The sequence below is a fragment of the Protobothrops mucrosquamatus genome, unplaced genomic scaffold (genome assembly GCF_001527695.2).
Source record: "Protobothrops mucrosquamatus isolate PMUCROS unplaced genomic scaffold, P.Mucros_1.0 scaffold56, whole genome shotgun sequence".
In the NCBI taxonomy this organism is placed as follows: Eukaryota; Metazoa; Chordata; class Lepidosauria; order Squamata; family Viperidae; genus Protobothrops; species Protobothrops mucrosquamatus.
Window position 1 is genome coordinate 10,885 of NW_015386436.1, and position 25,578 is coordinate 36,462.

Below are 25,578 nucleotides of genomic sequence, written 5' to 3' on the forward strand. Positions count from 1 at the left end.
TTTCTCTTTCCACTTTTTCTCTTTCCCTCTTTCCTCTCTTTCTCTTCTCTTTGTCAAGCCCCACAGGGCTTGCCACTCACGGGTGAGGGTTGGGGGACCGCCAGACTGCTGCCGCCACCGCCGCCGCCGCTGCAGCCACCCAGCCCGTTGCCGTTGCCGCCGCAGCCGAGCAGCTTGTTCCCGCCGCCGTCGCCGCAGCCGCCCAGCTCGTTCCTGGCGTCGCCCCGGCCTGCGGAGCTCCAGATATGGCCCTCCCCCCCCCTTCCGTTCCCTGCAGCGCTGCCTGGCGTGCCCGGGACGGGAAACCCCGAGCCGCCGTAGCCAGGCACGAGGGGGAACGCCAGAAGCCTCGCGCAAGGGGGGGAGGCCTGGCGACGCTGCGCCCTGCCGGGTGCTCACCGACAGGGCTGGGGGGGCCGAGGCTGCCAGGGAGAAACAGCCACGTGCTGGCAATGAGCTGGAACTGCTGGAGCCGGCTGGGGAAAGCCGCATCGAGGCGGAGAACGCCGCGGACGCCAGGGGGAAAGCCGAACGGGCCACGCAACACCAGCAGACGCCGCGGGAGAGCTCAGAAAGCCAAGCAAGGGCTGACACCAACCTGGAACTCTCTGGTCCAACGAGCCTTCAGGGAAGGAGGCTGGGTGACGCAGCACACAAGCGGCCGGATGGAGAACCGCCAAGGATTGATTGACTTCCGGGAGGGGCGGGTCCCAACTGCCGGGACACTTATAACCACAGGGCGGATGGTGGCTTGTGGCTGGGGGCAGGGTAACAGGGCGCAGGGCCAATGAGGAGCCCTGCGAGGGGGCAAGTCCCATGAGAGAGAGAGAGACAGAAGTGCAAGTGCCTCTCTCTCTCTCTCTCTCTCTCTCATGGGACTTGCCGGAGGGCCGCATTTATATAGAGCAGGGAGGGCTGTTCGAGGGCCGGATTAAACCAGGCCGCGGGCCGCAAATGGCCCGTGGGCCGGACTTTGGACATGCCTGTCCTAGACAGTGCAGAGAAGAGCAACTAAGATGATAAGACAGTGGTGGCGGACCTATGTCACAGGTGCCAGAGGCGGCACCCAGAGCCCTCTTTGTGGGCACGCGTGCCGTCACCCCAGTCCTAGGCCTTCAGCTGGGTTTTATAAAACCTTTTCGCTTTAGGCCTCCACCACTGTGTGCAAAAAAAAAAAAAGGTTCAATCAGTCAATTTCAACTTCTCCCGGGGGGAAAAAAAAAAGATCTTGCAAAGTTGGAATTGATTGATTTAACTTTTTAGTCCCACCCAGTCTGCCGTTACCACCGCAACCATGCCCACCCAATTGGCCACGCCCAGCCAATGGGCCACACCCACCCGGCACTCAACGATGCATAAGTGGGTTTTGGGTTGCAGTTTGGGCACAGTCTCTAAAAGGTTTGCCATCACTGTGATAAGGGATCTGGAGGCTAAATTGTATGACAGATGGTTGAGAGAGCTAGGTATGTCTAGCCTATCAAAGAGAAAGATTAAGAGGGATATGATAACCACTTTCCAGTTCTTGAAGGGCTGTCACAGAGAAGAGGGAGTCGATCTATTCTCCAAAGCCCCTGAGGGCAGGACAAGAAGCGATAGGTGGAAGTTCATCAAAGAGAGAAGCAATCTAGAAGTAAGGAGAAATTTTCTGACTGAAGAATTAATCGGTGAAACAGCTTGCCTACTGGGGTTGTGGGTGCTCCATCACTGGAGGTTTCCAAAAATAGACTGGACAACCATTTGATTGGGATGGTATAAGATCTCCTGCCTTGAACAGGGGGTTGGACTATGTTCTATGCTTGATGTATGTGTAGACTTTGCTATTATATGTAATTTTGTGTATCTCAGATTGTGAAGTCCAGCATATGAGTAAACCTGGACTTCCATTAATTGGGTTTCTTTCACTGGATAAATTTCCAGGTTTTGGGGTGTTCAGCACAAACAGTTGGCTGGAAAGGGGGCAAATTGCCAGCAGATGTCCTTTTGAAACACGAGCTGCGTTCAGCTCCTCTGTTAAGGGAAAAGAATCTTCACCAGAGCAGGGAGTACATAATCCAGTTGCAGTGACAGTTGAAAATTTACTGTGGCATACTAATGCAAGATCTCTGTTGCTTCTAATGATAGCTTATTCACATTTTGGTTTGGGATTGTCAACCTAAAGACAAGGGATAGTCAAAACTGTTTTGTTTTTGTTTTTATTTTTAACAGCTTTTATTTTCAGCTGACGCTTGAGATACTACACAGTGGCTCTACTTTTTTTCTTTTTTTCCAAAGGAGAATTTAAATTTTGTGACAATTGCAATGTTCCATAGCTGTGTTCTAACCAAAACCCATATCATTGTGAGCATGAAAAGTGATTGCTTGCTGTTTTAAAAATTATCTGTTCACAAATCTGTTGCTGATGATGCGCGACTTTGAGTTGCAAACCATTTTCCTGCTGGATGTCTCATAAGCAATTTGCCATCTCCAGGAGCCTTGCTTAATGCTGAGAATTGGCCAAGCCTAATCTTATAACATCTCTCTGCAAAATTCAAGGTAGAAAGAGTTAGGCTAAGATTGGTGTCAACTCATTTTTCTGTCTTTTGATTAGCAAGGTTTAAAAGTGGTAGTTGGTTTACCTGAATTCATTATACAAAATAGATTAGCAACTCCTTTCATCGCTGGCAGGATCTGCTGCAAGGGAAGTTTTTAAAGAACAGAATGGCTTTTATATCTCTCAGCTTAAAAACAGAGTCAGTTCACATTCAGAAACCATTTGCATCAACCTGAAAGAAGCCTAAGACAGTGTTTGTTAGCCTTAGCAACTTTAAGATGTTCCTCTGCATAGAATTCTGGGGAATGAAGTCCTCCTACTCTGAAAAAAAGTGGTCTAAGAGATGATGGATCTTTAGAACAAGAGGGGCAGCATCTCATGTCCTCTTCTTTTGTACTTGTTTATTGTATTTTTGTTGTTGAAAGAAGAGAAATGATGAAGAAGTGGGTAGCATCCATGCAAAGTGTCAGTGGTTGTGTAACAGCTTGCAAATTGGTTCCGTTGAGTGCCTAAAACATTTCCACAGGATGGAAAGTACTATCTGTCTGCTGCAAATGGAATCTGAGAATATTTTCTATAGGGGAAATGATTGCTCACTGGGAACAAGACAGCTGTGTTGAATCAATAAATGCCAGAGGATGGAAAATGCTGTCTTCACTTTGAAAGTTAATTAACTATGCTTATGTGGTTGATATTTCTGCTGGATGGGTGTCCCATTAAAGTGTTCCATCTGTGCAGCAGGGAAGAACAGACACAGGAAAGATACACATATGTGGATAGGGACATATCTGGAACATTGAGAACAGAAGTGGCGCACTCTCACAAAATGGTTGTCTGTCATTAAACATCCATTTAATAGAAAGTCGAATTGGTCCTTCCCTTCCCAACAAAATCTCAGGAGATGTGTTATGGCATCTGAAGAATGTGCACCTTCCACCTCTTCTTTAGTAGGCTGTAGAGCTCCCTGGAGTGCATAGGGGCACTGCTGTCTTGCCCAATTTACTCACAGGATGGTTGGACGATAAAACTAGGAGAGATCTCTTTGTAGGGGGATTTCAAGAGAAAAAGATCAGGTCTACCTAACTGTGAAGCTCCAGTTAAACTGATTTATTGCTCAACAGTCTATGCACAAGAATCTTCTCAACTCATGGGTAGCACCTGCTTGGATATGGATAAAGGTCCATAGAATTCAAGAGTAATTGGACTTAGCTCACTTGTGGCTACGTTGGGATTCTAGGCTGATTCCTCTTTTGACTCCACCCCCAGGTTCTGCCAATCCTTCTCTTACAGGGGAGCCTTCAGACAAAAGGCAAGACACAAACACCATAAAAATTAGTAAGGGTAGTGGGTGACAGCAGAAACAACAAGGCAGCTTTGCTCTAATACACATCAAAACTCTTCTTTTTTTTCTTATGTGCCAGTTTCCTGTATCTTGAGGGAGAAGAGCTTGCCTGGGGTCTTGGCTCCTCTATCATTAATAGGAGTTTCTCCCTTCTCTCACCTGGGCCCACAGGACCAATTTGGAAGCCCTGCAGAAAAAATTGGAGGAGTTGGAACTGGATGAGCAGCAGCGGAAACGGCTGGAGGCCTTTTTAACCCAGAAGCAAAAAGTGGGGGAACTGAAGGATGACGACTTCGAAAAGATCAGCGAACTGGGCGCGGGCAACGGTGGCGTGGTCTTCAAAGTCTCACACAAGCCTTCTGGACTCATTATGGCCAGGAAGGTGAGTTTTGTTATTGGTTAAGTTCACATGTCTCACTAAGCCATGGTTTATTCAATCAGCTGCCATTTGCAGAAGCCATTTATCGGAGGTGGACAATGTGATGTTCTGAACACCGATATACCTCCAGATACCAGCCAGCTTCTCTGCTCACCTATTTTCTTTTAAAAATGCTTAATCAAAAGGTGAAGCTGCACAGGCATCAAAACTGCTGGGCTGGAGTCTGCTCTCAGCCGTGGAAAGTCATGTACCCGGTCACTTTCATAAAGCTCATGTCCCAAGCATAAGAAACTCTTAATGGCATAATTAGCAATTGTGTCACCTGCTAGCTTGTTGCTGCTGTATCAAAATCTTACTTTTTCCTGTTCTTCCATGAGCTCAGATAGCTAGAGATTCAAATGGGATACAGGTAGTCCTTGACTTACAACTCTTCATTTAACACTGGCTCAAAGTTATACCAGCCTTCAAAGTGACTTACAACCTGTCCTTGGAATTAATGACTGTGGCACCACCCCATGGTCACCTGATTGCAAATTCAAGTACTCGCAACCCAGATCTACAGTTACGAGAGTTGCAGTGTCTTTGGTCGTATGAATGTGATTTGGGAACCTTCCCAGATGACTTCTGACAGACTCAACTGGGAAAGCTGGATTTGCTTAATGACCATGCGATTCATTTAACAGCCACATGACTCGCTTGATGACCGTGTCGTAAAATTGGGTCTGGTCAGATGATGACTTGCATAATGATTGCGGTTTTTTTAGTGACTGAAATTCCGGTCCCAATTACGATCGTAAGTCAAGGACTGCCAGTATTCAGCCTTAGAATTTTGCCTGCCTCGCTTAGGCAGGCCAGGAAGGATGAAAGGCTTTCTTCCTCGGTAAATGAAAGCTGGCACAGGCACATCCAGGCTTTGTGGGTACAGCTGAGTAGAGATCGGAAGGGTGTTCCGGTCAGAGGGCTTGTCCTCTGCTCCGGCTCCCTTGGGCCCTCTATGGGCAGCACGGTGGGCTGGGCGTGGAAGTGATGGGAAGAACCGAGGAGCAACCCACACAGTGACTGATTCTTTGGCAGTTGATTCATCTCGAGATCAAGCCGGCAATTCGCAACCAGATCATTCGGGAGCTCCAGGTCCTGCACGAATGCAACTCCCCTTACATCGTGGGGTTTTATGGAGCTTTTTACAGTGACGGCGAGATCAGCATCTGCATGGAGCACATGGTAATCTATCCTTTCTGCTTGGGGGTCTGTGTGGGGCCCGGTGGTGCTGGAGCCATTAAGGGCTAGGGGAGGTTAGAGAGTCAGAAGTTCCTATTTTCCCTCCCTTCCTCCATTTCCCTTCCTTCCTTCCTTCCTTCCTTCCTTCTCTCCATCCCTCCATCCTTCTATTTTCCTTCCCTCCTTCCGTCCTCCATCCATCCTTCTATTTTCGTCCCTCCATTCATCCATCCTTCTATTTTCCACCCTTCCTCCCTCCCTCCATCTGTTTTCCTTCCTCCCTCCCTCCATCTATATTTCTATTTCCCTTCCCTCCATTCATCCATCCTTCTATTTTCTTTCCTTTTTTCTCCCCCTTCCTCCTTCTATTTTCCTTCCTTCCTTCCTTCCTTCCTTCCTTCCTTCCTTCCTTCCTTCCTTCCTTTTAAAACCTTCATATGTCTGCCAGCTTCAGCAATGCAACTCTGCAGCATTTTTGTTCATTGCATGATTATACATTGCCCAAACAAAAAAAGCAACTATGGATATCAATTAAACACAAAAATAATATCATAATTGTGATCAGAGATTCAAAGTTATAATGTCCTCCAGACAGAATCATCCTAGCCTAATTGACCAAGGAAATTGTACAGCTCTAATTTTTAGAGTGTTCATCTCAATGTGTTGGGAAAGCCAACAAAAGGCAGGTCAAGACTAAACTAAAAAAGAAAATCTAAAAAAAGGTTTCTGACCTTGAGAATTAGGATTAAAGTTCATTTTGTTTGACTAACACATGATTCTGAATGCAGTTTTAGGCTTTGCTGGCTCAGTTGCTCTTTTCAAGTCACTGGAGACCGTCTGTTGGGGGCCTTGCCAGCCAGAAATTCTGCTTTTGCTCACAATGGCATATTAACAAAAATAAGCAGGTGTTGGCTGGGCTTGCTTGCATCTGATGTCCTGCACTGAGTCAGGGCTCAAACAAGGCCATCTATCCGGACCTCAAAATGCACCCTCTCTGTAGCAGCATCTTCCCTCTGGACTGAGGTTGCCGTAAGATTTAAAGCAGACATGTCAAACTCGCGACGTCATGTGATGTCGCGCAACGTATCGGGACGGTTTTGCCATTGCCAGCAATGGGGTGGGCGTGGCTTCTGGATGACGCGTCCGTCCCGCAGGCCAGCAGTTTGACACCCCTGATTTAAAGAATTCCTACCTTAATAGTAATTAGAAACACTTTTGAACTTTTTTTTTTATTCCTGCCTGGGTTTCCTCTCTTCGCCATTTTATTTCTTTTGTTTTTATATTTGCTGTGTTGTCTCTTTGTTTTTAAAAGTTTTTAACAATTTGTAAACCATCCAAAATTGCAAGGAACCAGACAGCATACAAATTTAATAAATTATTATTACTGTTATTACATCAAAAGTGGTTTTTATTTCCAAAAAGGCAACTGGACTGATTTTTTGAGGAAAATAAGATGTTTCCGTTCCTATCCTGGAAGCTTCATCAGTTGTATTGGATGCTGGCTGGGGAATTTTGAGAGTTGACATCCACATATTTTAAAGTTGCTAAGGTTGAAAAACACTGCACTAAAGAATTGGGGAGCTGATTTAGTCTGACCCTATTTTATTGTAGGCAATATTTCTTATTCCCATCTACTCCCACCTTCCTGTTTATTTTTTAAAAATGTTTGCGTCATAGAAACAAAAATCTCACTTTATTTTGGACATCTGTCAGCTTTGGTGCGGCCAGATGGAGCCCCCACGCTCTGTTTCTCTGCTTGGAGGTCAGTTGTGCCCCTCCTCGCCTCACTCTTGAAGAGAGACTGAACAATTCCATGTATGGGGAAGAAATTGCTTTGGGGCTCTGCAAAAAAAAATCAACAAAAAATAGCTTTTGGTTTCTGTTTTTTTTTGTTTGTTTGTTTTTGGAGCCAGGTTTGCTGTGGAGGTACTTTCATGCCCAAACACAGCTTTAATTGATCTCCCCCATTGGGCTGCTAATATTCCTTATGGGGTGGAAATTTAGTTTTGAATTCACAGAAAATTGAGACTTTTGGGAAAGAACCATCAAGAGATGAAGAGAGGGAGTGATGGTCCAGATGGGGTGTAGTTTGTGTGAGGAGATGAGAAAGATAACACATCTACAACTGTTCCCTTGAAAACCTTTTAAGTATTGGAAGAGTGAACTAGCACTGATGATGTTACCAAGTTGGGTAATGAAATGTCTGCCAGAAACAGCCAAACCTAGAGAGCACCAAGGACCCCACAGTCCTCCTCCTCTTCCCTCTTCCTCCTTCTCCATCACTTCCTCCACTCTGCAAACCCTGCTAGCAGGGTTACTAGGTTACCTAGTAATGAAATGTCTGCAAGAAAACCGCCAAGCTCAGAGAGCACCAAGGAGCCCTCGTATTGGAAGAGTGATAGCATATCTCCTCTTAACCTTATTCTGGCCACACATACCCAGTTCCCTCATGTGATCTAGTCTCCAAGTTCTTCACCACCTTTTTGGCTGTTCTCTTAACTCTTTCCAGTTGCTCAGCTTGTATGGTGGCACTGCTATGACTAACTAAACCAGTGATGGCGAACCTTTTAGAGACTGAGTGCCCAAACTGCAACCCAAAACCCACTTATGCATCGTCGGGTGCCAGGTGGGTGTGGCCCATTGGGGGTGTGTGGCCCATTGGGGGTGTGTGGCTGCGGTGGTAACGGCAGACTGGGTGGGACTAAAAAGTTCAATCAATTCCAACTTTGCAAGATCTTTTTTTTTCCCGCGAGAAGTTGAAATTGACTGAACCTTTTTTTTTTTTTTGCACATGGTGGCAGAGGCCTAAAGCGAAAAGGTTTTATAAAACCCAGCTGAAGGCCTAGGACTGGGGCGACGGCGCGTGTGCCCACAGAGAGGGCTCTGAATGCCGCTTCTGGCACTCGTGCCATAGGTTCGCCACCACTGAACTAAACCCTCAAGCATTCGCCCCATCCTCCCTTTCTACATCTAACTCTAAACAGCAGAAAAAGGCATGTTAAAAGTAAAGGAGGAAATGGCTGTTGACTTTCACTTGTCAGAACATCGACATTCAGTGTCACAGCGTTGACACCAGTATTCTGTCACACTGCTTGTCTTGCCCTCAGAAATTGCCAGTAGAATTCACCTCAACACCAATCTCTCATCAGTGTCAACTCTGGGAAATTAAATATTCAGAAATGCTCACACTTGGAGAAGAAACATCAGACACATCTTGTGAGATGAGTTAGACAATTCCAGCGGTCCCCCACTAGGTGTGCTTCTGGATGTTGGGATGTATAATTCTCAGCCAGGATTGCCACAGTTGATGAACGCATTATGAGAAGGCCAGAGAAACCCACATAAATTTTGCTGAATGTTACAGTTGATCTGGGGATTTGAAGCCAGATTTCTTATTGCACCGTATTGCTTCTTTTGGAGAAACCTGATATCAGTGGGATAAGATTAGAACCTATTAGCAGCTTTTGGCTTGCTCTTCAAATTATCTACACAGTGTGGGAATGTCTTTGTATCCTGAGTTTTAGTTAGAGAACTTGAAGACTAGAGTCTTGACATTACCAAAGGAGAGGACGCTGTCATGGTCCGGATAGATGAGACCAGTAGAAATGAGGCGATTGCTTTCCTCAAAGAGCAATTTTAATGGCTACATAATATCAACATGAACATAGGTGAAACCAAGACTGGAAGTCCACCCCCTAAAAGATTACAAAATAAAAGTTAAACTTCCCACCTACTAAATAATGTAATAAATCACATTCTTCAATTAAAACCTTTGGCAGGCTCTCTAACGGTAGTTCTAGCCCGCCAAACACTTGAGCAATTTGAACTTGGTTCCCACAAGAAAGTTTATTGTTATGACTGAACTAGAAGAATGCGTCTTCCCTCCCCCCTTAGCTGTGGCAAACCAAAAAACGAAGAAAGGTGGCTGAAACCAAAGTAGTTTTGTAGGTTTGACAGTTTGGGAAAAGTTGGGTTGTAGAAACTTGGTTCAGCTTTATTTTTCCAGCCACGTGGCATTATTTCATGCTAATATTTATCTTTTTTTTTAGTTGAGTTTTATCAACCAGATGCCAAGTTTGCATTTTCCTGCTTACTTTTGTCATATCCTCAACTCTTTGAGGATAAACTCGATTAAAGGCTCTCTGTGTTTGAACATTTCATAATAGGATGGTGGATCCTTGGATCAAGTGTTGAAGAAGGCTGGCAGAATTCCGGAACAGATTCTTGGCAAAGTCAGCATTGCTGTAAGTATGTTGTTTGGGGGTGCAAAAAGTCAGATCCCAACATGGTTGGTGTCGCTGGGTAAAGGTAAAGGGAGAGAGTGCTGTCCCTCTTCCTTCCACCTCCTGTCTTCTCCCTTCCTCTTCCTCCTCCCTTCTTCCTTCCTTCCTTCTCCACCTTATTCTTTCTCCTCCCCCTCTTCCTCCCTCTTTCTTCTTCCTTTCTTCTCCTCCCTTCTTCCCCCTTTCTTCCTCCCTCCTCCTCTCTTCTTCCTTCCCTCTTCCTTCTTCTTCCTCCTTCCTCCTACCTTCTTCTTCCTTATCTCTTCTTCTTTCTTCCTTCTTTTTCTTCCTCCTCTCTTTCTTCTTCTTTCCTCCTTCTCTCTTATTCCCTCCTCCTCCTCCCCCCCTCCCCCCTTCCTTCCTTCCTTCCTCCCTCTTTTCTTTCTTTCTTTCTTTCTTTCTTTCTTTCTTTCTTTCTTTCTTTCTTCTTTCTTTTCCTTTAGAAATGAAGGTCTCAAGTAAGGCTGGGAACACATTTGCTGGGCCCTGCATCTCTCACAAAGAAGGGATTCACATGTCTTTGGAAGAGCTCTGAATTATGACAAAAGACCGATCTGGATGGGTGAACATTTGTGGGTGCTATTGCCAGAAGCTGAACCCGATGGTGTTTAACAACTGCTCTCCATTCCCTGGCACACAATATGGATTGGGGTCACATAGAGAGAAAAACAGAAAAAATAAGTGGAAAAGACATTCTCTGTCTGTGTGCTTCTTTCTCTGCTTTCCATCTGTCATCATCAGCTGAAACAAAAAAATAGCTTCCCAATTTTCCTAAATGTTTAATGTAGACAACCTGCCTCAATGTTCCTCAACCTTGTCGGCCTTAAAATATGTGAACTTCAACTCTCAGAATTCTGGGAGTGGAAATCCGTGCATCTTAAAGTTGACAAGATTGAGAAACATTGACCTGCCTCATGGAAATTGCTTGAACTGCAAACAATTTTTCTTTTTTTCATAAAAATGGTGGGCTTAGAGAAAATGATAACAGATACCTGGGTGGTGCCTGTGTCAAACTGGAAAATTCTACCAAGAAAAAGTTAATTTTGATAGTTTGTCCTGGGATTCCAGAGTCCATAATCCAACATTAGAATCCATAGCTATGCAGTGCATTAGATTCAGTTGCAATAAGCCGCTTCCAGGTTTGTGGAGGTAAACTGCAGGAAAAAGGTGGCTGCTTTAAAGAGACCCATATCTGAAATTATTTTTGAAGCACAAAAAAAATTCTGAGGAACAGTAAACTGGAGCACGATGCCTGTTAGGTTGGGGTGTTTCCCACTCCCTTCTGTTAAGAAGAAATATTGTTACGTTCCTTTGAAGGTTATCCAGTTGCATTGTTGTTTGCTTGTTGTAATGAGCGCATTGTTTTGATCCACAGGTCATAAAGGGTCTAACGTATTTGCGAGAAAAGCATAAGATCATGCACAGAGGTAGGTGATTTATGTTTCCTTAGAGCTGGTCCTCAATGCAGCCAGTTTTTCTTCACTAGACATGTTTTGCTAAAATTGCAAGCAGGGGAGTAGGTGGGGGATAGAAATGTCAAGAAAATGAAGATTGCAGCTGTGACTACAAACTGAAACTCTACCCCAAAGGGCTTGACCCCGCATATGCTCCCTTGGCAAACCACCTGGGGATTGGTCCATCAAGGCTGCTGCATTTCCCTGGCTTGAAACCTGGGGAAATAAAGTAGTCCTTGACTTATGACCACAATGAATCCAGAATTTCAGTCGTACGTTATTGGCATAATTTGAGTTTTCATGTGACCAGACTCAGTAGTATGATTGTCTATACAATTGTTGCAAAGCAAGTCACTGGGGTTGTTAAGGAAATTGCATGGTCATTGAGTGAAGCATTTGGTTATTAAATGAATCTAGCATACCTAATGGGCTTTTTTTGCCAGAAAAATGGCAATAAACATCGCAAATCGTGGTCAGATTACCTCAGGACACTGCAGCTAGTTGTAAATGTGAGCCACTTGCCATGTGCCCGAAAGGCAATCACGTGACTTTGGGAGCCGTGCAGCAGTCGTAACTCTGAGAATGGGTTGTAAGTATGAGGGCAATTTGGAAATAAACCTCCATTTGGTTATCAATGACTGACATTCTCAGATACAGAACTTTTATTATACACATTAAAAAACTACATTACTTTTCGACATAATCGCCATTCAGACTGAGGCACTTGTCATAACGTCTTACAAGATTTGAAATTCCTAAGTAGTAGTCACTCGGCGCCAAATCTGGGCTATGGGGGAAGTAATCAAAAACAAAATGGAACTGCTTCAAAAGTTCTTGGGTGCGTCTAGCTATGTGCGGGCGAGCATTATCATGAATCAACACTACACCGGAAGTGGTCATAGAAAATCCCGCCAAACGGGCTTTCGGTTTGTGATTGCGGTCCTGGCGGACGTGTGGATGATCGCTCCCTCCGCCATCTGGTTTTCTCCCGCCGGGGGACCCTGAAAAGGGTCGGAAGTTGCCCTGGAGGGGTGACGAGCGTGAAGAGGACTCCCGGACAATCGCGGAAGGGCAGTAGCCCTTCCATTTGATCCTGGGCAACTCTTTGAACTGACGGGGAAAAGATCGGCCATTAACATGGCCCATCACCAAGTTGCTACCAGCCGAGGCCAAAATTACTAACAAGTCAAGAACTACCTGTATTTTGAGAGGATTGAAAGCTTCATCTTAGGCACAGATTTTCAGACCACTTTCTATCTAGGATGTGTGTCAGGTATGAAGTTGGCCACTTATGTTGGCTCCCCTCCAACGCTTCCTACAGAGCAGCGGGGAGGGAGCTCTGCCCCAACACAAATAAGTCACGGCTACCCAGGGGCAAATAATGCCATTTGCACAAATCGATATTCTCACATCCAGCAGCTTCTTCCTGCTGGTGGTAGAAATCAATATGTGAGTTCAGAGAAATACAAGATGGAAACAGCCGCGAAAAATGAGATTTACGAAGCTGTGAGAAGCAGCTTGCCAGAGCCGGATGTCACTTTGTGCCCAGAGTATAAAAATGTCAAAGCTCTTTCCATGCACTTTTAAATGGCTGTCTGGTCTTCAGCAGCCACTTCACTTTCTTCACCATTGTGTTTATTTTGTGAAAGGGGGGAGGGAGGAGGTATTCTATATTCCCGAGTGAGGGTCCCAAAAGATGCTAGGCTTAAATAAAACACAACCATCTGCTGTTCCATTGCCCTGAATGGCCTTTTCTTTAGGGGTAGGTAAGAAGGGGTGACACCACAGTCCAGGGATGGATGGATCCTGTCTTTACCATTTTTAAAAAATAACTCAAAGCAATGAACATACCCAACACACCTTCCTCCTCCAGATTACAACAGGGTGAGGTGAGGTGAGGGAGGCTGAGAGAGAAGGGCTGGCCCAAAGTCACCCAGCTGGCTTTCCAGCCTAAGGAGGGACTAGAATTCTCCATCTCCTGGTTGACTTGGTGACACGTCCATCTCCTGGTTGACCCCCTCTTCTTTGTGGCATCTCCTGAAATTACAACAGCTAAATGTGTCCTCCAGATGAGTCTGGAATGGCTGTCCAGCAGCCCTCTTCAAAAGCCCTCTGGGCTCCTGATAGGCCTGGTAAAGAGCTCTTGGTAAAGAGCCTCCTTGGGAAGGTGTGGTCCAAAATAGTGCACAACAGCCACCTTCACAATGTTCTGCTAGGGGTGCTTGTGAAGGGTGAGAAAGCGAAGCAGAATTGGACTCTCCAGCCCACCTGGAGATCCCACGGCAGGAGGCTAACCTGGGAAGTGGAAGAAAAGGCAGAGCACGCCAAGTATTGGTTTGACAGGAGCCTCGTTCAGCTTTAAGGAGACTTTGCCTTTGCCTGCCCTGGACGTGTCACCAAGTCAATACATTTGGGTGGCACAAGAATGTTCCTGCTCTGCACTAGTTCTGGTTCAAACCCACAATGGTGTTGGCATGGCCATTAAGGGAATCCATTAGGCCCAATGGGCATTTTTTGCTGGAAACCGAAAGTAAATGCCAAAAACCAGCAACTGTGACTGTAAGATGCTTCAAACAGCCATAAAAATGAGCCAGTTGCCAAGTGCCCAAACTGTGATCACATGACTTCGCAGGGGGGTATGGCTGTCATAACTTTGAAATTGGGTTGTAAGTAACTGTTGGGGGGGGTCGTAATTTTGAACAGGCACTAAGCAAACAGTCATAAGTTGAGTAACATGTATTCCTATGCTTTCGTGTGTTTTGTTTCATTGAAATGGCCTCTGTTCTTGTGGTTTTTAAGGCACTTTGCATCCTCAAGTAGAAACAGCTCTTTTTCCAAACTGCTTGAGGCCTGATTTCCTTTTCTCTGCCTGGGTGGGAGGAATTGCAGATGTGCCTGCTTTCTTCAGGAGCCTTAATGCATGGCTAATGACTGGATAAGTGCTTGCTCTGCTCTGCTGAGTGGTGTCCTACGCCCAGAGGAGGAAGGAGGAGGGGGAAAGAAATTGCTTGCAAGGCTTCTATCTCGGTGGTGAAGCAGTTGCCAGGTTACCAGCAGCCTTCCCGCACGCAGGAAAGAGGTGCATCCCAACATGTCCTAATCCGCCAGATAATCCTGTGGTTCTCCAAAGAGCCGAGATGCTGCAGAAAGAAGACACTTGCTCTTGATTTACTTCTGGTGGAAGAAGCCCATTCAGATGAGCAGGAGATGTAGTGAAAGATGTAACCTGGCTTGTTCCAAAAGATTGGCTTGTAGAGACTCTTGAAACATTCCTGCAAGACAGTGCTGGGGGTTGCTTTCTGGATACCAACAACAATTGGGTTTTAGCATACAGCAAATCCTTGACTTATGACCACAATTGAGTCCAAAATTGATATTGCTAAGCGAGACAGTTGTTAAGTGAAATTTGCTCCATTTTATGATCTTCCTTGCCACGTTAAGTGAATCGCTGCACTTGTTAAGGTTGTAACAGGGTTGTTAAGTGAATCTGGGTTCCCCCTTGACTTTGCTGGTCAAAAGGTTGCAAAAGGGGGTCACATGACCCTGGGACACTGCAACCATCATAAATACGAGTCAGTGGCCAAGCGTCTGAATTTTGATCACGTGATCATGAGGATGTGAAAAACGGCCATAAGTCTCAGAATGTGTTTCCTTTTTCCTGCAGGGCCCATCTTCCGTATGCTAGAGTGGAGAGGTCCAATCTTGGCAACTTTAAGACTTGTGGACTTCAATTCCCAGAATTCTCCAGCCACCTTCAAGTTGCCAAGGTTGAACTACACTGGGCTAGAGGGCTGTTGCATGATATGATAAGATAAGATAAGATAAGATAAGATAAGATAAGATAACCTTTATTGTCATTTTTTTACTGTGGGCACAACAGCACACATCAAAAATGAAATTTAGTTGCCCGCTCTCAAAGTGAAACATACATGACACACATCTAAACATACTATGAACAACATATGTATAGACCCACACCCCTACATATATGTAGCAAATAAATATTAAACACTGTCCATCTTGAATGTATAACGGAAGGAGGAAGCTTGAGAGTTCACAAGGTTAATGCTGTATGGAATGAAACTATGGCTGAATCTGGATGTTCTGCTACGGATACCACAAAGCCTCCTCCCAGAAGGTAACAAGGAAAACAGGTTGTGAAGAGGATGTGTCGTGTCCCAGATAATCTTACGGACCCTGCTCAAGCAACGCTTCTGTGCTCTGTCCTGGATGGGAGGGAGGAAACTGCCAATGATCTTTTCGGCCATTCTCACCACTCTCTGCACCGCCTTCCTGTCTGAAGCAGGGATGCTTCCAAACCAGATTGTGATGCTGTATGACAGGATGCTCTCGATTGTCCCCCTGTAGAAAGTGGTCAGGACAGGGGAAGAAAGATGTGCTTTCCTCATGCGACGCAGAAAATGCAGGTGCTGCTGTGCCCGCTTCACCATGACTGCTTCATCTTAATTAAATTGAAATGTAAGAGAAATGAAACTGAATGATTTTCTGCCCTGGCCTCAGTGAGTCTATCAGCCATCTCTAGAACCAGTTGTTGGACACCCTTTAAATTTCTTTGCAAAGTTATAGTAGGCTGGAGTTGTTTTTGGTTTGTAGTGGAAACACAAGCCCAACCCTGAGGCTTCCTTATAGATTCCCATCAAAGGCCTTTCTTCAAGCCAATCAAGTTTTTCAAGATATTTATTTATTATTTATTATTCGCCGCCTGACTATCATGGGCAGCTTACAGTCTGATAAAATGGTGTTAAAGAAGTTTTAAAACAGTACGATGATAAATACATTATAATTAACAAAGAAAATAGCTAAGAAAAATAATGGGTGGAAGATTATCAAAAAGAGATCCGACCTAGAACTAAGGAGAAACTTCCTGACAGTGGGAACAATCAGCCAGTGGAACAGCGTTTGCCTTCAGAAGTTGTGGGTGCTCCATCACTGGAAGCTTTTAAGAAGAGACTGGACAGCCACTTGTCTGAAATGGGGTAGGGTCTCCTGCTTAGGCAAGAGGCTGGACTAGAAGACCTCTGAGGTCCCTTCCAACTCTGTTATTCCATGTTGTATAGTGGGGCCTATGTAATAGAGTAGAGGTGGGATCATCTATTTAATCCAATAAATGCCCCTAGAATATCATGCCAACCGAGATGGAAGATGAAAGGAACTTATTGGCTTTCAAAAACCCCAAATCTGTTTCCATTTATTTTATGGCTCACTTTTCTTCATATCCCTTAATGTTAACACATTAATAGCTTTCAATGGCTGTTCCTGTGCCACTAAATTTCTTCCATGCATCTCCTCCGCTCGCTCTCAGAGGTCTGTAGGGCAAGGCTTCTCACGGCAAAATTCACTTTGGTAGCCGGCTATCAATCACAGTGAGCAGCAGAGAAAGACGCCCTGTTCTCTGCTGACTCAGCATAAGGAAGTGGTCAATTCTGTGTGATACTAACATTTGAATCTTATTTATCCCTTTCTATACCAATAGCCCTTGACTTACAACTGTTCGTTACAATGGCACCGAAAAAGTGATTTATCACCATTTTTCACACTTATGACTGTTGCAGCATCTCTATGGTCATGTGATCAAAATTCCGATGCTTGGCAATTGACTCATATTTAGGACGGTTGCAGTATCCTGGGGTCATGTGATCCCCTTTTATGATCTTCTGTCAAGCAAAGTCAATGGAGAAGCCAAATTCACTTACCAATTCTGTTACCTGTATATTGATTTTGTTTTTTATTAAATCATTATTATTATTATTATTATTTTTATTATATGATTTGAATATTGATCTGTGACTATAATAAACAACACATGGGTGGATTTTACATCTGTCACGCATTGCCCAAAGGAATAACTGCCCCAGAAGTAAAATAGTTGAAGGTATTCTCCATTTTCTGCCCCTCTCCCTCCAGATGTGAAGCCCTCCAATATCTTGGTAAACTCAAGAGGAGAAATCAAACTCTGCGATTTTGGGGTCAGCGGACAACTGATTGACTCCATGGCCAATTCCTTTGTCGGTACACGATCTTACATGTCGGTAAGTGAAGGCCATAAAGTAGCTGTTGTCCAATTCAGGCATGATAAAAGCTGATCAATGTAGCGATCAATCTCTGGTGGTGCTTTTCTTGCCTGGGAAGTGCACAAGTGTTTTGCACAGGAGTGTACAACAGAAGGGTGCCCTGTCTTTTCTGCCTAGGGCTGTCCCTTTGAGGCAGAAGATTAGAGAGGTAGCCAAGAGTGGCCTTTAGCCTAACAAAGAGAAGACTTAAGGGGGACATGATAGCCATCTTCCATTACTTGTGGGGCTGTCACAGGGAACCTATTCTCCAGTGATGATGGCCTGAAGAACCAAGATGGGGACAGATCAGTTTGAAGAAGGTCTACCTCCGTGGTTGCCCAGATTTGACACCAATGTGATTGGCACTGTATCCAACAGAAGCATAGTTGGGTGGGCTGTTATGTGTTACCAATTTAGTTAGTGAGACTCCTAGTCTCACTAACTAGCCTTGACTCACAAGGATCCATCTGAGCAGTTTCTTAAAGGCTGCAGGTGTTACAACCAAATGTCCCCAGATGTTTTGTGCCACAAAGGAACTAATCAAAACTAAAATGTTATGTGGGCCATTTTGCTTGGTATTTATAGAATCTCCAGCCCCACTGTTGAGTTTGGTAAGTTTTCAAACTCTCAAGTCCACATCCTGGCCAAAAAACATAAAGTTTGAAGAAGTGGAATCCACTTTCCCATGGTCACTTTTTCCTCCTCCATCACCCTTTCCAGGCTGTGACTGGACAGGCTTTCACTGCTGCACCCTGTGTGTTTCTTCACCTGTGTGATTTGTTCTGTCTTTGTGTTCCTCCAGCCAGAGAGACTGCAAGGGACTCACTACTCGGTGCAGTCAGACATCTGGAGCATGGGGCTCTCCCTGGTCGAGATGGCCATCGGCAGGTACCCCATCCCTCCACCCGATGCCAAGGAGCTGGAGCTGATGTTTGGCTGTCCCGTTGGGGCAGACTATCCTGTCTCAGAGACATCTCCCCGGCAGAGAACAGCAGGCCGGCCCATGAGCGGTAAGAGGGCACGAACTGGCAGTGCCACCTTGGGGGCTGAAAACGGATCACTTCTTTGAGAAGGGAACCCGATTGGGTGTGAATGTGTTATGGCAGTTGTGTTGGGATGGGTGGGCATGGGCAGTGCAGGCCAGGCCAGAGCATTGGCTGGGGCTGCTAGGAGCTTGGCTTGCAGATCCACAGAAACATTTTTAGAAGAAGGGGCCACTTCTTCCTGCTGCCCACACCTGCTCCTACAAAGACTTTGCTTTCATTCAGGCAGTCCCTGCTTGGTTACAGTGCCAAGATTTGCTGACAGTGTAGGCCAGGGATTTTTAGATTTGACTGGTTGAAGATGTGCAGATTTCAGTTCCCAGAATTCTCCAGTCATCATTCACTCACTCACTCAATCACTCACTCACTTTATTATTTTTATAAATAGTTCAAAGTGGTAAACATATCCAACACACCTTCCCCCTCTTATTTTGCCCACAACAACAATCGTGTGAGGTGGGTTGGGCTAAGAGAGACGGACAGAGTCTCCTGGTTTCTAGGCCAGCACCTTAATCACTACACCAAACTTGGTTTATGTATGCTGGCTGGGGAATTCTGGGAATTGAAGTCCACACATCTTAAAGTTGTTGAGTTTGAAAAATATTTTGTTTTTAGCAAACATTCGTTGACAAAACCTACACTATCTTCATCAGCATTTCTTAAACAAATTTCAAGACATGCCACTAAACGAATTTTGGAGACAAATAAGTCTCATCAGAAAAGAATGAGAAATAAGCTAAACACCAAAGAGTGAAATTAATTTTGCTGACTGTTGTCATTTTTCAGCCTATGGTTCCGACAGCCGACCACCTATGGCCATCTTTGAGCTCCTTGACTACATTGTCAATGAGGTGAGTGGAATAGTTGTCTTCTACTTTTTTGTCTTCTGCAAGCAGAAAAGTTTTTGCTTTCATAAGAAGCATCTTTGAATCATGCGGTTATGATGGATTCCTGCCCTAGATAGATGACCTCCAGGGCTCCCTTCTGTTCTGCAGCACTCAGCACCCCCCACCCACCCCGAGGAGCTTCAGGAATGACTGGGGTGCTCTCCCAAAATGCTTTGTAGATAGGTGAAATCTCATATGTGATAGCCAGTCTCACCCAAGATCTTAGCAAGGCCAGAGATGCAAAAAAGGCATTTTAGGGGTGTATCTGAGAGTGAAGCAGCCTTTCCCAGTCTGTCTGAAAGTCTTACTCTTCTGACAAGCGCCTGATCAGCATAGCCCGTTTCTGAGCCAGTAATTGCAACTGATGCTGGGATGTAAAAGGAGTTTTAAACCAAGATAATTTGTTGGCCCCTCTGTGCTAAATAGAGGCAGATTTAACTGTTTCCCTCTTGGTGTTGGTTGCACTTGCAAATCTCTTGAATCTTTCCTCAAGGAAATGCTACAAGTTGACTTAATTTAATTCTCACTTTACTGCTAATTTTAACCCTGTGGCGTTTGGGAAACTGCTCAGAGTCTTTGAAAATGCAGCAGCATATCAACAGTCATGAAAGATGGACATAATTGTGAATCCTGCAATTGCAGGTGTAGAATATAGATAGAAAGACAAGACAGACAGTTTGACCTAGTGGTTAAGGTGCTGGCCTAGAAATTAGGAGATTGTAAATTCTAGTCCCACTTTAGGCATGAAAGTTGTCTGGGTGACTTTGGGCCAGTCCCTCTTACTCAGCCCAACCTACCTCACAGGGTTGTTATGGGGAAAATTGGAGAAAGAAGGAATGTTAGGTACATTGGCTGCCTTGAGTTACTTATAGAGTAATAAAGATGGGATAAAAATGCAAAGAATAAATGCCTTCATCTTTGATCCCTCGGTTGCTTTCAGCCCCCTCCAAAGCTGCCAAGCAGAGTCTTCACTCCAGAATTCCAAGACTTTGTGAACAAATGGTGAGTTTGGCCTCCAGTCTGTTTCCTTTGCGGGTGGGTGGTGGTCGTGGGGTCAGCGAAAATGCAGGGGGGAGGTTGTCTCTTTGAAAAGGCATGTTAAATGTTAAATTTAATTGACCACTTTTTCTTCTTTTTTTGTACACTTTTCTTTTTTGTTGTTGTTAGGGTTGAATGTAGGCTTTTGTTTTGCTTCCTTTTAAAAAAAGAACAGACACTTTGGTAACTAATAAAATTAGACTCATTTCTGCCCTTTTGGACTACACTTGCTCACAATTTAACATGATGGTACGATTTTCAGTTTATTATTTTTTGTCCGATGGCCACACTTAGTTTTTGAGCAATGAGCTGGGATGCCCACTCCAGCAACGTGGATAAAGCCAGGGCAGAATCTAAAACTGATGCTATTTCATTCAAATAAAATGTGGGAATTATTGACCATGCCTTGAACTGAGTTTGTATCCCTGTGAGCAGGGGTCCATTGCAACCACAGCTCATGTCCTGTTATATTGCACAGGATATAATATCCTATGCATGTATGTATGTGTGTATGTGTGTCTGTGTACACACAGACACACACATACATACATACAGTAAGGGAAAAAAATATTTGATCCCCTGCTGATTTTGTACGTTTGCCCACTGACAAAGAAATGATTAGTCTATAATTTGAATGGTAGGTTTATTTTTTAAAAATAAAAAAATCCAGAAAAACACATTTCAAAAAAGTTATAGATTGATTTGCATTTTAATGAGTGAGATAAATAGTTGATCCCCTATCATTCAGCAAGATTTCTGGCTCCCAGATGTCTTTTATACAGGTAATGAGCAGAGATTAGGAGCACCCTCTTAAATGGAGTGCTCCTAATCTGAGCTTGTTACCTGTATAAAAGACACCTGTCCACAGAAGTAATCAATCAATCAGATCCCAAACTCTCCACCATGTCCAAGGATGTCAGGGACGAGATTGTAGACCTACACAAGGCTGGAAATATCATCAAGCAACTTGGTGAGAAGGTGACAACAGTTCGTGCAATTATTTGCAAATGAAAGAAACACAAAATAACTGTCAATCTCCCTCGGTCTGGGGCTCTGTGCAAGATTTCACCTCGTGGAGTTACAATGATCATGAGAACGGTGAGGAATCAGCCCAGAACTACATGGGAAGATCTTGTCAATGATCTCAAGGCAATTGGGACCATAGTCACCCCCCAAAAAAAAACCAATTGATAAACACACTATGCCGCGAAGGACTGAAATCCTGCAGTGCCCGCAATGTCCCCCTGTTCAAGAAAGCACATGTACAGGCCCGTCTAAAATTTGCCAGTGAACATCTGAATGATTCAGAGGAGAATTGGATGAAAGTGTTGTGGTCAGATGAGAGCAAAATCGAGCTCTTTGGCATCAACTTGCTGTGTTTGGAGGAGGAATGCTGCCTATGACCTCAAGAACCCCCCACCCCACCCCCACCATCAAACATGGATGTGGAAACATTATGCTTTTGGGGGGGGGTTCTGCTAAGGAGACAGGACAACTTCATCGCATCAAAAGGATGATGAACGGGACCATGTACCGTGAAATCTTGGATGAGGACCTCCTTCCCTCAGGGCATTGAAAATGGTTTTTGGATGAGTATTCCAGCATGGCAACGACCCAAAACACATGGCCAAGGCAACAAAGGAGAGGCTGAAGAAAAAGCACATTAAGGTCCTGGAGTGGCCTAGCCAGTCCCCAGACCTTAAACCCATAGAAAATCTGTGGAGGGAGCTGAAGGTTTGAGCTGCCAAACGTCAGTCTCGAAACCTTAATGACTTGGAGAGGATCTGCAAAGAGGAGTGGGACAAAATCTCTCCTGAGATGTATGCAAACCTGGTGGCCAACTATAAGAAACATCTGACCTCTGTGATTGCCAACAAGGGTTTTGCCTCCAAGTATTAAGTCATGTTTTGTGAAGGTCAAATACTTATTTCACTCATTAAAATGCAAATCAATTTATAACTTTTTTGAAATGCATTTTTCTGGATTTTTTTGTTGTTATTCTCTCAGTGTTAAAATAAACCTACCATTAAAATTATAGGCTGATCATTTCTTTGTCAGTGGGCAAATGTACAAAATCAGCAGGGATCAAATATGCATGTATGTATATATATATAATCATTCTAGCCATTGTCTGTCCACTGCAGGAGTGTGTGTGTGTGTGTGTGTGTGTGTGTGTGTGTGTGGTGTGTGAGTGTATGTGTATAAAATCAGGAATCTTCTGTTTTTTGTTTTATTTTAACGTTTTAATTTTTATTCTGATCTGTGACCATAATGAAAGATGAACCATGCATTTAAGCTTTGTATTTAGGCTTGTCATTCAGCCTTTGCATGAATCCAAAACTACAGACCTCCAATTTAAGATTGGTGTGTTTCTGTGTTGGGCTCTCATACATCAGCTGCAATGTATAACTTTTCTTTTTGACAGCTTGATCAAGAATCCGGCTGAGAGAGCAGATCTAAAACAGCTTATGGTGAGTGAATTCTTCCTGGTTTTTTAAAAGATGCATATTGCAAGATTCCTACCTGTAAGGACCCGCCTCCCAAGAAAGTCCTCCCAAAAAAATAGAACTCTTAAAACGGCATCATTTCAAAAGGAACTTTTATTGGGAGATGTTGACAACAGGAATAAAAGGCAGGATCTGAGGGTTTCCCGCGTGAATCAAGTAATCAAAAGTGTCCAGAGTAACCCCACCCCAACTGTCCATCCAGATGGTTCAAACAGGCCAATCCACAGATGTGAAAGTGCCATGGGAACCCGCTTCCAAGGTTGTTAGGTGTCTGCGCTGTTTCTTCCGGAGATAAGGCAGATGGCCAGAGGCACATTCCATTCTCACCCCGTTAGAGAAACACCAAAGAGGATAGAGCAGAAAATAAAGCAAAGGAAATACACATCAGCACCCCAAGCTTCCCCCTCTCTCCCCGGGATATGGCAGAATCCAAAAAGGATCAGAGAACCCATGCCCATAGAAAGATAGGGTTCTGACACTACCCTTAGAATCTACTGGTTTCATCAACATGCTAAAATGGGTTCATTAAAGACTTAGATCTTAGAAAGTCAACATGCATGACTTCCAAATTGGGTTGCTTTTAATCCTGATTTAATTGGGGTGGACTTAGCATGTTCTATAAATGCTGTCCATTTATCTAGGCCCGAGTTAATTGTGAAACTGCTGATAATGGCTTAACTGCTAACCAGGTTAAACAAATTGTGTAGAACTCATTCTTGGAAGAAGTTCCAAATTGCTGTCTTGGGGTGGCTGCGATAGGCAAGGGCCCTGGGGTGGCTACTTGTGAATGGTGACAACCTTTCACTATTGGCTAAGCGCAGTGTTTCTCAACCCTGGCAAATCTAAGATTTGAGGACTTCAACTCCCAGAATTCCCCAGACAGCATAGGAGTTGAAGTCCACTCATCTAAAGAATTTCTAAGGTTGAGAAACACTGCTGAAGAAGAATATAATCTAGCTAAATTAAGCAGCAACCATTTAGGGAAAATAAGACAACTCACAGATGGGAAGGAGAGAAGGAAGGAGAAAGAGAAAAACATCCAATCCCTGTTTTGTTCAATATAAGAGGAGTCAAATTTCTGTTATTAGATCCTTGAACAATAAAGTAGCATTTCTTGAATCCTTGCTTTATCTCCTTGGCAGAGCCAATAGCCCCAATATTTTCTTGACCATGATTACAGATAGTCCTTGACTTGTGACCACAATTGAGCCCAAAATTTGTTGCTAAGCGACAGTTGTTAAGTGAGATTTGCCCCTTTTACGACCTTTCTTGCCACAGTTGTCAAGTGAATCACTGCAGTTCTTAAATTAGTAACCCAGTTGTTAAGTGAATCTGGTTTCCCCATTGACTTGGATTGTGGGAAGGTCGCAAAAGGGGATCATCCGGAATATGGCAACCATCATAAATATGAGCGCAGGACACTACAACTGTCATAAATATGCGCCAGTTGCTAAGCATCCGAATTTTTATTATGTGATCACAGGGATGCTGCAAAGGTTGTAAGTGTGGAAAACGGTCATAAGTCACTCTTTTCAGTTCCGTTGTAACTTCTAACGGTCACTAAATGAACTGTTGTAAGTTAAGGACTACCTGTAGAACTGTCTTGCATTTTTGCAATTTGGCGCTGTGGTGGATGATTGGTTGTAATGCAGTATTGCAGGAGTATTGCCCACTGCCAGGAGTTCGATCCTGACTGGCTCAAGTTTGACTCAGCCTTCCATCCTTCTGAGGTTGGTAAAATGAGGACCCAGATTGTTGGGGGGGAATATGCTGACTCTGTAAATCGCTTAGAGAAGGCCGTAAAGCACTGTGAAGCGGTATATAAGTCTAAGTGCTATTGCTATTGTCTTTTGTCTCTGCCAGGTCCACATTTTCATTAAAAGATCAGAAACGGAAGAGGTGGACTTTGCAGGCTGGCTGTGCTCCACCATTGGCCTTAACCAGCCCAGCACCCCAACCCATGTTGGCGGACTCTGAGCTGCTCACTCGTCATGGTACAAAGACTCCGCCGGCTGCTGCTGCTATGCAACTTCCATTCCACAGGGGAGACTGACTTGGAACCGCTCACTCCAGACCCATCGACGCGCATCGGGGTTGGGGAACAGGGCATGTGGCCCATTGGTGTTCCCAGCCACCTCCCACTGTTTAAAGCCATGCTGTTCTGGTTGCCCCCCTCTTTTTTCCCCCCCGGTCTACTCAAAAGTATTTTGCTGTTCCCCCACCACCACCCTGTTTCCGTGCTGCGCCTTCTCAGCTTGTTGTACCAAATTCTTTTCCAGGTCGAGTCCCTTTCACGGCTTTGTAAAAACAGCTGTTGTGTTTGATTCTTAATGACCAAATGGCTTTGAGTCGCCAACCTGCAAAGTTGACGTGAATGTTGGATGCCCTTCCTTTTTGGGGAAAGCCTTGCCGGACCTATTGCTGTCCCGGGCTTTGCAGAGCTGTCCCATGGGCCTTGTGTAGCTTGGTGGTCCTTTTTCGGCTTTGCTTAGCCAGTCCTGGTCAGAGCAGTTAGCGGGTGCCTTGAATGAGATGGTCCCCAACATGGATTTGATGCCACTCAATTGAGGTGGACCCCTGGGTCCTGAAATGGTGGGAAACCATTGGTGGGCTTCAGCCTGAGTAGAGGGTATTTTTTCCCTCCCCCCTTCTGGGTCAATTTGGACACACCTTGTTGATGCTTTTATTTATTTGCCTTGTTGGATATTTTGGGATTGCTTGGTGCAGTGTTGCTTAACCTTGTCCACTTGAATATGGGTGGACTTCAACTCCCAGAATTCCCCAGCCAGCCATGTTGGCTGGGGAATTCTGGCAGTTGAAGTCCAC

At 44.6% G+C, this 25,578-nt stretch overlaps 1 protein-coding gene across 1 annotated transcript; it reads left to right on the forward strand.

The window, feature by feature from the left end:
- Window positions 1-4,174: 4,174 nt before the first annotated feature.
- Window positions 4,175-24,934, forward strand: MAP2K1 (mitogen-activated protein kinase kinase 1). Its single transcript, XM_015811917.1, has 10 exons — window positions 4,175-4,254; window positions 5,326-5,472; window positions 9,636-9,713; window positions 11,128-11,179; window positions 17,132-17,256; window positions 18,080-18,287; window positions 19,107-19,171; window positions 20,148-20,209; window positions 22,671-22,716; window positions 24,616-24,934. Exons 1-10 carry the CDS (start codon window positions 4,243-4,245, stop codon window positions 24,727-24,729), a joined length of 909 nt encoding a protein of 302 aa, XP_015667403.1. The 5' UTR covers window positions 4,175-4,242; the 3' UTR covers window positions 24,730-24,934.
- The last annotated feature ends 644 nt before the right edge of the window (window positions 24,935-25,578 follow it).